The 12,912-nt window shown below is 45.6% G+C and overlaps 1 protein-coding gene across 16 annotated transcripts in view; it reads right to left on the reverse strand.

Moving 5' to 3' along the window:
• Positions 1-12,912, reverse strand: part of ARHGEF9 (Cdc42 guanine nucleotide exchange factor 9) — a 153,442-nt gene that overhangs the window by 30,330 nt on the left and 110,200 nt on the right. For all 16 annotated transcript variants that reach the window (XM_072334159.1, XM_072334157.1, XM_072334146.1 and 13 more), the window contains 3 exons: positions 10,307-10,486; positions 8,308-8,540; positions 3,934-4,063 (listed from right to left, as the gene is read on the reverse strand). In XM_072334159.1, coding sequence (XP_072190260.1) covers positions 3,934-4,063; positions 8,308-8,540; positions 10,307-10,486 — 543 coding nt within the window. The remainder of the gene's footprint in view (positions 1-3,933; positions 4,064-8,307; positions 8,541-10,306; positions 10,487-12,912) is intronic.

Raw genomic sequence — 12,912 nt, forward strand, 5'->3', positions numbered from 1 at the left:
TTCAATGCCCACATCCACAGCTGCTTTGGGCAGCACTGCCATGACCTCACTGCCCTCTCAGTACAGAATTTCCTCTTCACATTTAACCTGCATCACCCCTCTTAGTTTTAAACCATTCCCCCTTGTCCCATCGTGGTCTGACAATGTAAAACATAGCTATCCACCTTTCCTTTAAGCTCCTTCCGGAGCAGCCCCACATCATGCTGTCACCGCAGCAGCTCTGCAGCATGTGGTGGGCTGGCATGGGCTGAAGGAGTACAGAGGCTGGCAGTGTGTGCTCCCTACAAGCTGTGTGGGCCTGAGCAGAGCAGGCAGAGGAAGGCAGGGCCATGCCACTCCTGCCACCTCCCTCCTGCTTCTTAGGCAACTATATAAGCAGCACTGCCCACACTGGGGGTGCAAGGACATAAGAAAGGTGATGGGATTTGAGGAACTGTTCTCCTTAGAGTGCCATTGTACACACATTGCTGGCTAACCTTTGAGATCTGTAGCCCAGGACAGGCTCTGTTCAGCACATTTCACAATGACCTAGAACAGACCTGGTACGCTGGTCCGAGCCCACTGCAGCTGTCTGCATGCCAGCGCTGCCTGCTGCCTTCACACATCCCTGCTCTGATCTGAAGGCACTGAACCACTGGTGGGGGGATGGCACCAAGCAAAGGGAAATAGAGGCTGAGCATCAGGAAGCACTTCATAACCACAAGAGCTCTCAGGCACTGAAAGATCTCAGCAGGAGGTGGCAGAAGCCCCATATTCCACTCCATTAACAACTGAAAGAACAAAAGGCACTAGAGCATTCCATGTAGGCAGGGCAGCATATCTCTAAGTCTGTGGATGCATCGGAAATCCAAAACAAGTGAATCACACACAGCAACAGTCCAATGCACGCTTGCTGGTCGAGACCACGCTCCTACAAATTACACAGGAACACATTTCAAAGTGACTGGGGACTGTTTCTAATTTACAGCAGTCAATGAGATCAGAATCTTCCCTCCTGATTTCGCTCAGTCACTCCACGTACAAAGCCAGCAGCGATTCCTCAGGCTTGGTGCCCTGGTGCTGCAGCACCAACCAGCTGCCCCACAGTAGGGCTGCCTATCTTGGTGCCATTTGCAATGCACATCAGCAGCCCCCACGTAAGAGGCAGCCTGAAAACAAGCCCTGGTTTTGGCAGCTGAAGGAATTCCACATTTTTCTATTGCTGATCCTGAAATTCACCTTAAAAAGCAATTTTGCATCAACACTGTTAGTACAGAGATGTTAAGGAAAAACAGAGACATTTTTCCAAAGGAGGGAATTTAACATTCAAACCACTTTACTCTTGGTTGCTGCTGAAATAATTCACAGAGTACAAAATACAGTAGCAACTGGGGATTATCTCTGCCTTGTGCATGGGATAAAGTTCTGGTAAGGGAGAGAAAACAAATGCTGGAGCTGCCCATTACTCTCCTTGTTCCTGCTTCTTTGTACCTGGGGTTTGGTTTCTTTCTGTTTGTCCCAAGCAAGACTGAGCTGTCCCCAGATCTATGCTCCACTGCTCGCTTGCACAGCCACGCCATCAGGAAGCCACTGGGACACACAAGGGGATGGGAAGGGAGTGCTTCTGAGTACTGAGGGTAATTAGAGGAGGATTAGAGTCACGGGAAGATGGAAGGGTAACCACTGTGGGTTCCTGCCTCTGTTTCAGTGAGAGTTTAACTTGGATAAGCACTTCCAGAAGCTCAAAGTTGACTTCAGGTCACCCTCAGCTGACTGTTCTCCTCCAAAGAAGAACTGAGAGTCACATTCTGCTCTCCAATCCAGATATGCAGTGTACCACCAACGACTAGAAGAGACTGGAGAGATGTACCAGGAAAGCCCCCTCTTACTAACAGCCCACCTGTATGGGAAGAGGGCTGAAAGCCCTGCAAGCTGGCAAGGAAATCCAGCCCTGATGGCCTGAAAGAGGTGCCCTACAGGCTGAGATCAATGCATGGGGTTTTAGAGATCAGCAGCCCAGGTATGCAGTGCCTACAGAGCAACTGTACAGATCAAGGACACATCTGAGCACCTGGCACTGCTTTTGATTTCTCCTGCTCTCTTCCTGATTACGCTATAGTTCACTTCTGTGTAGTTTGGGTTTGTTTTTGTGCATCCTCCTGGCCATTATGTGGGCATCTGTGCTGTGGGGTCTGATGGTTACTTCAGAGGAAAGAATCAAGCAAAGTCCTGTGCTGCATTTAGACCTCATCCTCTAGTGCTCCCATCCAAAATACAGTATAAGAACGGCATGAATGTTGTTTCTCTTTGAACAAGGGCATTAGCTGTATTCCCGCTGGATCCCCAAGTGGCAGCAACAGCAGGTTCTGTTGTATTAGGAGAAGCTGAAGGATGGTGCTGCAATATTGAGCTTAAAATCAAGAAGAGTAGTCAAAAAGTCCTTGGAAAAATGACCTGGCAAGTTCCTGACAATAGGATGGAGATAAAGAATAGGTACAACTAAGTAGGAGTGAATTATCGAGGATATAGCTAAATAAAAATGAATTATCAACTGAGCCAATGGAAGAGAAGAAGAAACTGCTGTTTCACAGATCCTATGTGGAGGTCACCTTGGCTTTCCACTTGCATATGAATATTCATTGACTTGGAACTGATCCATCCTTAATCTAGTTTTGTTTACAGTGAGGTTCGTAGCATTTCTTACAAACGACACAAATTAGCTCATGGCACTGAATATACTGCAGGCTGAAGATATATCTGATGGTCCTGTGCCTCCCTGCGAGCTATTTCCTAATGCTGAAAATGAGTCTGGGTGTCAGTATCAGGGAACTTTCTGCACAGCAAACAACAATAAAACAATCAAGCAAATCATCTGTATTCTCTGCTCTCACTGCCCACCAGAGTGTACGAACCAGCTGTGATTGCTGCACTTACATGTTTTATCAAGAGATCCAGGGCTGAATCTAACCTTTATTAACGCAGCGAAACTAACTCAGTCAAGGAAGACACACAGTCACAAGGTGATGCATCTGCATTTCTCTTCCTCTATTCCCTGCCTTACTCGATCATTTCCCAACAAATAAACTCTGTGACTTCCCCATATACTGTGATTGACATAGCATGATCCCAATGATTTGAATGCGAAGTTATTCTAAACCTTTGTGACTGTTAGGAAGAAGGGAGGCCACTCCATCACTTGCTGAATACACGGATCAGTAATTTATAACAGAGGGTGATTTACAAACACGCTTGTCTTTGCTCTGCTTAGAATCCCAACTCGCCAATTACATTTATACAAGGATTCAAAAAACTCAAGGATGAGGAAAAAATAGAGAACAAATGCTTTGTTTGGATTTGCCTTTACAAGCACATGGCAGAACATAGCAGAGCTGGTGAGGAATCCCTATGCTGACTGCCTTGCTTGTACATTGCAGCTCGTTCATTATACTGCAACTACTCATTGACTTGGCTCAGAAGTATCTTTAAGAAGATACTCATTTTAAGTGTGCAGACAGCATCTATAACTTCATGTCTTGGCTTCTAATAATATGACCAGCTTTTGCCATTTTTTTTTTAACCTGTCGCAACTTCTGGGGCTTTTTGATACCGCTTTCCCTATTTCTTCCCTAGTCACAAAGCACAGAGTCATAACACACCAAGTCTGACTCTAATCTTTCTGCCAGGACAACAACAGTTACTCTGGATTTGTGTCTATGAAATAGGAACCGAACCCTAGATTTTCTTCAAAATACCATTAATGTTTTAAAGCTTAAGTCCCACCTCCAAAGCCTGCAAATACATTTCCTCTGCCCACAGTTTAATCCCAGTTCTGAAGTCCTCCAACAAATACCCAGATCAGGCTGTGTGAAATGAGCTATGTGGTATAGGATAATTCCAACAGCTGCACGGAACAGCCTTCATCCAGGTTTATAGCCCCTAACATGGGTTGCATACCTCCCAGTCCAGAACGGACGCCTGCCACTGAGCTATCTTGTCAATGTTCTCCAGTCTCCGCTTCCGCTCATTGATCTGCAGAGTCACGTTCCTCATGACGGCGAGAGCAGCAGCCACATACCTGTAGTCACTGTGGAACACAGAAGAGAAGCCCGTGAAATGCAGCTCAATGTGCAGTGGAAATATACAGCAGTTTTACTGTCAGCTGCATAATCTCACCATCCTTCTAGCAAGAAATGGAGGTAGGATTTGCCACTCATTACTACGATGCTGTGTTTTTGCATTGTCTTTCTACATCATGGAAAAAGGGCAGCTAGGTTGCAAACAAAACAGTGTGTGTACAAGACATGAAGGCAGCAGCTTCTCAATTGCTCACATCTGGAAGCCCACTGAGTCTGGCCTCTGCCCACCTGATCTGCAGCAGCTGTGGATGTCATTCTTTAAAGCCCTAAGGTGCTCACTAAAGAGCATCCTAAGAGCAAGTCTGACCACTTTGATCAGCTCTGTCCCTGGGCTTGGATTTTTATGATCTTAGGATGAACATCTGAAAATCTTTCACTCAAGACAAGTTGGAGCCCCTTCCAACGCCAGAAGGTAACTCCAAGAGAGCCTCAGAGCACTATCCAGTGGCATTCACTCACATTGCAGGCTTCAGGTGAGCAAATCAAAACCATTCTCTCTTTTTCCCAGGCGTGCCTGTGAGTGTAATAACACGGAGTGCAAATAGCTTCCCACCAGGGCCAGCAAAGATGATGATCAGTCTTTTCAAAAAGTGATGCTGAAATCAATGCTATTGATTTCCACCCCGTGTCTTCCATTCCAGGGAACCTTAATGTTCATTTCAATCGGAAAGACAGACAAGGCCAGCTGCCGTAAGGCCACCATCATTTATTATTAACTTAAGGGCTGATATTGACTGCTGACTAATGAGAAAAACTGTGATCTTAGGCAGCTGCGGGGGGAATGGCTTCATTGATTATTGCTAAAGAATTGCTCTGGTGACAGCTATTTAGGGGTGAGTGCTGTGAATTAGAGAAAAGCTTTAGATTCATTTCGTTATTTGATCCAAACAGGATAAATACTAAGAAACAAGCACAGTACACTATGCCTTGGAATATTATCTGCTATTTTGCCACCCTTTTCTGGATACAATCTTGAGATCAGCTTCAATTTTTACTCAATTCTTACATCAAAATTCCAGCTGGGGTTAAAAAAAATTCCTACAAAATCCCAAAGCGTGGAGGCTGGTTCTTATGCAAAGCAAAGGAGGATAGAGGATGGGCTGCCTGATGTACACATCCCAGTGTACAACAAAGGATCTGTTGCACCTTCACTTCTGTAGCCATCTCTAGGAAGCAAAAGCCTCTTTGCACAAGGGGGAAACTGAGCTATGCCAATGAGACATGCCACTCTACTCTTCAAAATATCCATGAGCTCTTGCAGGGAAAAAGCTCAGTCACTATGGACAGAAAGGAACTGCAGAGACTGGGAAAGGTGCAGGGTATGGAGCTAGTCATTAATGAGCTCTATTAAAAACAAAAGGGGAGGTTGGTTTTAGTGCACCCATTTAGCAGAGTGTCCGTCACGTATTGTGTTCACATTCTCCTAATCTGAGCTCCAATCTGCAACAGGAGCGCTCAGGACACCAGCAAGCTGCACTTAGGATCTTCGTACATTTACTTCACATTAAGCTGGTGCAAACCTTTAGGAGGTGAACAGATGTGGCTTTGTGAAAAATTCAAATGAACCAGACTCAAAACAATGAGCAATTGAAGGGAGCCAGGCTTTGAAAACACCCCCATGCTTGCGCCTCTGTGCCCAGCGACCAGTGCCAATCAAGCTGGGTTTTTATCCCGGTAATGCTAATTCACTAATTCTAATGCTCCATTTGAGGAGAAAACTTCGTGCACATTCTTTCACCCAGTAGTGAAGAAAGAGTCATGCCTGAACTTTTTGGGCTCCCAGCCCACATCTGTGGCAGAGCTGGCAAAACTTAGAAGAAAAAAAATAACAGAAGCAAAGCATTTGGACAGTGAATTAATAACAGGGCAGCACTGACTATAACATTAAGGAAAATAAATAGTTTGTTGATTACTTTGGGAATGCAGTGACCTCTTACCAGGGGTCAACCAGGGTGCAATTCCAGACTCATGCTATTTGAGGGAGAGTGCTCAGGCTGCTGATTGCTGCTCTGCTGCCCTGAGCTGGCACAGGGAAAACACATAGCTCTATAAGCACTATATTAGTGAATAGGAGGCAGCAAAGAAAAAGAATTAAATCTGCTCCCACATGAACCTAAGATTTGCTTTCATAGGGACTCCCAGTCCTTTCTCAGTTTTGCCTTACTCTGTAAATTGCTCAGCAGATTTAAACAGTGTTTCCTACATAGCAAAATTCCAGTCAGCGTGCCTAAGAGGTTCCCAACCCAGCCAGAAACGAGCCCAATTTCACTGTATTAGTCCACTGTAATTCTCTAGCTTCTGTTTCAGATTCACAGTCTAATTGTTAGCACCGTTAGACCACACATGCACAAGGGCAGCTCAGCACCTGGTCAGTGAGCCCAGCTGAAGCTCCCAGTCAGCTTCTCAGTTTCTATTGCTCTTAGCTGATGCTGACAGCATCCCAGCCTGCAGGTACCTGGCTTTTCCCCATGTCACAGAGTGATGCTCCCCCAGAATTACTGATTTGCCATTCTCAGACTCTGGTCTTCTTATCCCCAATCCCAAAGTCAGAGATTTTGGCAGCAGAAAACATTCTCATTTCAAGGAGGCATTTGGGGCAGCCTGGTTTCAGTTGAGTCCCAATGCAGAGGCACCCGATGCTGAGGGAGACATGCTCTGTGCCTCCCTTTCCCCAACCACGGCACAAGGGAGGTCTGGGACATGAGCTGGGCTGCCAGGAGAATTGGTTGCTCCCGGGCTGTTTGAACACTTGAATCATAGGACTGAGACCACAAGGGAGCATGGGGTAACCCACTGTATTTCTGTGTCATAAAGCCATCCACCAAGAGCGAGGCATGCCCACAATAACCAGTGTACAGCACGGCGCTGATGGAGGGCTCTCAGTCTGAGCAACCAACTGTTGCATAACCACAGGGAAGGTTTGAGTCTCACCAGAATGTGACTGTAGCTGATAGTTTAGCAACATGCTGATTTTAAATCATCACAAAGGAATATACTCAAAATAATTCACCCTTGTGTAACCACCTTGTCCACATCCTCTTTGGTATTACCACCAAATAACTCAGATTGGGTTGTTTTAAACACAGACCTCTCCTCTCTGGGGCTGCTTATGTCTCTCCACTGTGAAGTCACACATCTAAGCTCACCCTGTAAGTACTGTGGGGACATCACATGGCTGGTGAGCAAAACAAGCCACAACATTTGGGATCCTTGAGCTGGTTTCTGATACCCTAACATTCCCATGGGTCCACTCCAAGTTAGACTTGGTCTGGTAAGGAGAGGAAAAAGACAAATTGGATCTGGAGCTAAATGCATTTCCAAATAGGTGATTATCAGCCAAGCGTTCAGCAGGTTGGAAGCAATGGTAGTAGTGAACCTGCTCAGTGCAAATCAATGCATCCCTTTCCTCGTGTCACTTCTCTGTGCACTTCCAAGGCTGATTTGGGGGAAAATCAAAAAATCGAACCCTTGCAGAAGTTTCTGAAACTTCTGTAGTCTTTTTTTTTTACCTCTCAAACTACTTCCTTTTAAACAGGTTTTGGAAAGAAAGAATACTGGCAAGGCAGGGGAAAGTCTGTTTCCAGAGGGCTTTATTCTTCTTTCACCTATCACAACTGATATCACAGATATTACTCTTCATTCACACTAGGCCAGGTAGTCAGGTTGACGGCCCTCATCACAAACAAAATAAATCCTTAAAATTTGGAGGAAGAAATCAGACTGCCAGGTGCTTATCCGATCCTAAAAACCCAATGACAAAACCAGAGGCAGAAGCAGGCTGAAAAAGCAGAACAGGTTCTGAATTCCCCCAAAATCTGAGCATACTCAGGTTGGAGTTGTGGATCCCAGCCCTCCACCTGCTGTGTGCTGGGGTCCTCTCTAGGACAAAGAAATGAGCCTTTCTGACCACTGAATGCTAATTAAGTCATTTTTCTAGTGGAACTGGTAGCATCGTAAAGTACATCCAAGGGTAATTAGTTCACATGTCTGATTACAAGAGAGATGAGCTTGGCTCCGCTGAGAATCAGTGCTTTGAGAAGCTTTTTAACTATCTGCTGAACCTTTGCCCTGCTTCAATTTATACAAGATGTCATGAGATGCTGGACAGAAAAAGAAACACCAGCCCGTGTGCGTGCAGGCAAAGAAGAAGCACTGAGCAAAACTCGACTGTGTTTGAGGAGCACCCCCATACCTGTGATCCTGTGCGGTGTACTTGAGAAGCTCTGCGAGCTGCAGGGGGTATTTGCAGATCTTCTGCACTGGTGTCAGTAGGAAACCATCTATGGCAATATCGATCATCTGCTGCAACAGACGACACGCTTCGAAGAAATGCTGGTACCTGCTATCTTTCATCAGCTTGGAAAGCTCCATGCACGCATCCAAATGATTATTACAGTACTCTGAATAGATCCAGAAGCCATCTTGCTGTGAAAGGCAGGAGGGAAGGGATCACACGTCAGTCAATCACCAACATTATGACTAAAGAAAAAATGATGCCCCCGTAGGAGGAGGAAGGGTTGATCCTGAATTCTTTCCCTGCTCGAAAAGGTTGCTATGGGATTAAAGGAAGGAGAGAGAGCCCTTTGTGCTGACACACTGCTAAGGACTCTGCAAGCAGCAGGTGTGTTAAAGTGAACCCCTGTGCTGTGCTGGGGGTGTTCTCAATTACATATTCCTCTTTTCTCTATAAAAGGTAAAGGTAGAACCAAGCCACAACTCTGGCCTTCAGTAGTACAAGGCAATCTTGCTTTTTTTAGAGCTCTCTACCTGAAGGATCATGAAGCATCTGACAAGTGCTTGGGATCTGGGTAGTTCTGAACACCTCTCTACCAAAAGGGAACCCCGTGAACCAAACATTGTGGAGTTCCCTGTGGTCAGAGGTTCAGAAAACACCAAAGACTGGAAAACCAACCAACCAACCAAGAAACCCACTTGCACACTCACATGCCCAGCCACCCTTCGCTGGCTTTCAGCCTCCATGGAAATGAAGACAAGTGTCAGATATCGCTCTGAATAGCGGCAGTAGCTTTTACTATTGTTACTATAAACGAATTGACAGCACAGCCTTAGGACATGACATTTTAGCTACTGATTCTCACCAAGATTTCTCCCATCTTTTTTCCACAAGGGTACAATACGCTGCTGTTGTGGAAGCAAACATCAGAGATCGCAGGCTCTGATGAAAGTGAGCAACTTTAATGCTGCAATGCAATTTCTCAAAAATAAACTTGCCTTTTAATTAGAAGAGCAGTGATCCTTAAGAGATACCACAAGTCTTTTCAGGGACGCCCTGCTGAAGTTTTGTGAATTCCTATTGGAAATGTCCCTAGTACATGAACAGTCACTAGTTCAGCCCTGATGTAAGTAACACAGTACAGGACGCACATCCTGGGTCGCAGCACCTCAAGTGTAATCTCTGATACAGCCTTTCAACCTCCCTAAAAGAAAGCCCAAAGCTGCGGTACTGCAATTTCCTTGACACTTCCTGACATATTTAAAGCACTGGCCAATCTAACAGCTCCTGCAGCACGTGGCTTATATAACAGCATGACAGGCAGGGCCAAACCTCTGGGACTGCAACATCAGCTAAAATGTCCTCTTCAGTGCACACTTAGCGTGAGCTGCCACTTTGCTCCTGGCCCAGCCACCCTGCTGAGGGACACATTGAAGCTTCACAGGTTTTTCAGCCTTTGTAAATGCATCTCAGTGCCACGAGTGAGCATCCTGTCCGTTTGCACTCCTCTACTTTTCAATGCAATGCACAACTAAGGCTTCTTGTTACTCCTTTGGTCTTCCTTACCTAATCCAACCACCTGGTCATCCCTGATCTGATTGGGATGGCTTGTGAAAGGTTTTAAGTCATATTTTGAAGAGAAAAAGAAGGTGAAGATGATGTGAGAAACAGTGCGCCTATGTAATGTGAGAATAGATATGGAAGCATGCTGGGATTCAAATGCAGTGAGGGATTTATCCAACTATGTGCTTCACTTGGAGTCCTCCCAGCATTTGTACCTTACAAAGTGGATACAGTGGCTATGGAGTAGCCTGTGGTGTATCACTACTGGCAATAGAACAGAAGAGAACTGATGGATGGCAGTTAGATGCTGTGTGGTTCCTGCCTTCTGACTTTTTCTGCACCCCCCAAAAAAACAACACCCAGCTCCCCAAACAAAATTACCAGGTGAACTTACGTGTTCAAGGAAACATGGTCCAATCTCACTGAGATGGGGATCCTCATTGTTGTACTGTTTCTCCAAGTCCCGGACAAAACCCATCTGAAATCTATAGATATCTTCAATGTTCCCGAAGATGATCTTCAGCTGTTCATCACTGAACATATCCCTTCTCTTCCGGCACTGCTTCAAGTAGCCCTGTAAGAAGTAGGACAGAGCAATCCATAAAATAATCCAACCACTGAGGCTGCTTCCAGATTTTTCTTGAGTTTCTTTCAATTCCTCTCTACATTTAAACACACAATAGGCAAAACATACCTGGAAATGCCACAAGCCTTTTTCTGACAACTGAACATCTGATTAACCACCTGAGGCAAGCGATGAGTCAGCTGCAGGAGCACAGGTGAAGGCAATTCAGCTGTGCTACCAAAAGCGGTGGAACCTGGCTCCACCTCTCCTAGATCTCATTTAAGGGCTGACCACCACTAAAGCAGGATCTCTTTCTGGAGATTGCTCCTGTGTGGACTTTATTGTGAGCCTTCAACATTGGTGAGGATTTTCCCTTTATCCTTTTATCACAATAATCTCTCATATGAAACATCTTTATAACCTCTGTTTACCTATTGACTGTATGACTGTACATTGCATAAACCAGTTTTGCAAACAGAAAGTTCCCCAGAGATCTCAGCCAGCACAGCCCAAAGCTGCTCTGTCCCTACATGTGCTGCAGAGAACAGTAAAATACAGCTGATGGCTCCAAAGAGATGTGTTACCCAACCCATCAAATATAGTAATACCTGTTTACAGCAGCTCCTACAAACACTGCCATTCTCACATCCTCTTCAGTGGCACGTGGCAGTACACAGGAAGCCATGAGAGGCTGTTAGTCCCCTGTCTACTCTGATTTCTCCTTTTGGCCACAGTAATCAGGGCAAGGAAGTTGCCAGTTGTGCTGAGAAATACTCTGTCAATGTGTGGCAGTGTGCCCTTGCTCTGGGAGGAGGCTATGGATGCTGTATCCATCCTGAGGTACTTCAGCAACAAGCAAAATGCTGAAGGCAAACAGCCTTCCCTCGCTTGGCAGGCAATGTTTGTTCCCCTTCCACGAGACAAAAGCAGGAAGGCTGCAGTGCTGTGAGCACCACACAGCACTGAGGCAATGCAGGAGCTGGGGTGGGTGTTCCAGCTGGCCCCAGCCCCGAGCAGCACAAGCTGCTGATCAATGCCATCTAGAGGAAAGCAGCATCGTTTTAATTTTGGTTTCTTCTATACCAAATATGTTATTCCATACGGTACAAAACAGGCAGAAATTCTGCCCTGTTTTCTTAGCTGTCACTTTTTATTGTTTTTCTTGCTTTGTGTCCTGCACTGTACAAACATCAGACTCTCCCACTGAGTCTACAGCTGTGCAAGATAAATGGAAAAGGAGAGAAGAACAACTGGGATGCAGAGAATTTAGGGAAATTCCCCAAAATAAAAGGGAGTCTGCAGTAGAGTTGGCAACTGTTCAGATCTCCCACATCCTGGTCCAGTGGAAGAACAAAGCGCTCCTTATTACTTAGTCTTCATTTGTCCATGATGCACCGTGGTGCTGAACCCAACTTTAGCTGGGCATCACACATTGCTCCAAAGGCTTCCTGATATAAAAAAAATGGAGTGGATCAATATTCTAGCAAAAAATAATGTAACACACTGAGCTCTGCCTGCTTCCCTGCTTTGCTGAGCCTGCCTTGCCCACGAACTTGCCATCCTGGTTTCAGCTGAATCATGATGACTTCCAACAAGCTTGCCTGAAGCATATGTGGTCCAGGGGATGCAGTGACACACAGAGGCTTGCGATGCCTGGGCTGAATTTCTGACCCTGAACTGATCCATGTGACATTGAGCAAATCACTTCACCCCCCTGCACTTTGCCTGTCTGCATGATTTAGGCTACAAACCTTGCTAGGCCGAATAGCAAATGCTACGCTGGCCTTTTCGGGACTGTGGCCTCTTGGTTGAAAAGAGAATAATACAGGGGTCATCATGTGATGACTTTCCCTATGTTTATTATATAGGGAGAAAAAAAAAAAGAATGAAGAAGAAAAAATGCCAACAGCTCCAGTTGGATGGCTATATTTGGGAGCTCTAGATGCTTAGTCACACAGACGAAGTGCCAGCTGGTGACACACAGCTGCTGGTCCATAATGCAAGCCACTGGAATGCTATAATAAAGTGTCCTTCAGCCTCACCATGTGGTTCTGGGAGGGAGAACTTCAAACTGCAGAATGATAAATGCAACTTTGGCCGAGCTGGCAAAGAACCAGCCTCTGCAATGTCCAGCTCAGCTAGAAGGATGCCGTTACCCTGAACGTGCCCATTCTTACAGCCGGGAAGCTTGAGTTATGGAATACCTTCTCCATTGACTAAATCTAGGTCTCTCTTCTTCCTGCAGCTCCTTGATGACTCATTTCCCTGGGTTTCCCTGTCTCATTTTTCAAGGCCAGGAGGAATCAGAGCACGCTGGTTGCCATGATGCAGGACAGTTGAATGGCAAATGACATTTCAAACAATCAAAGAATAACGCAGAACATTTTCTATGCTCCTTTTCATGTTTACCTGCTTATCTCAGAACCGCTACAAAA

This window comes from Excalfactoria chinensis, chromosome 4 (assembly GCF_039878825.1).
Source record: "Excalfactoria chinensis isolate bCotChi1 chromosome 4, bCotChi1.hap2, whole genome shotgun sequence".
Taxonomy (NCBI): Eukaryota; Metazoa; Chordata; class Aves; order Galliformes; family Phasianidae; genus Excalfactoria; species Excalfactoria chinensis.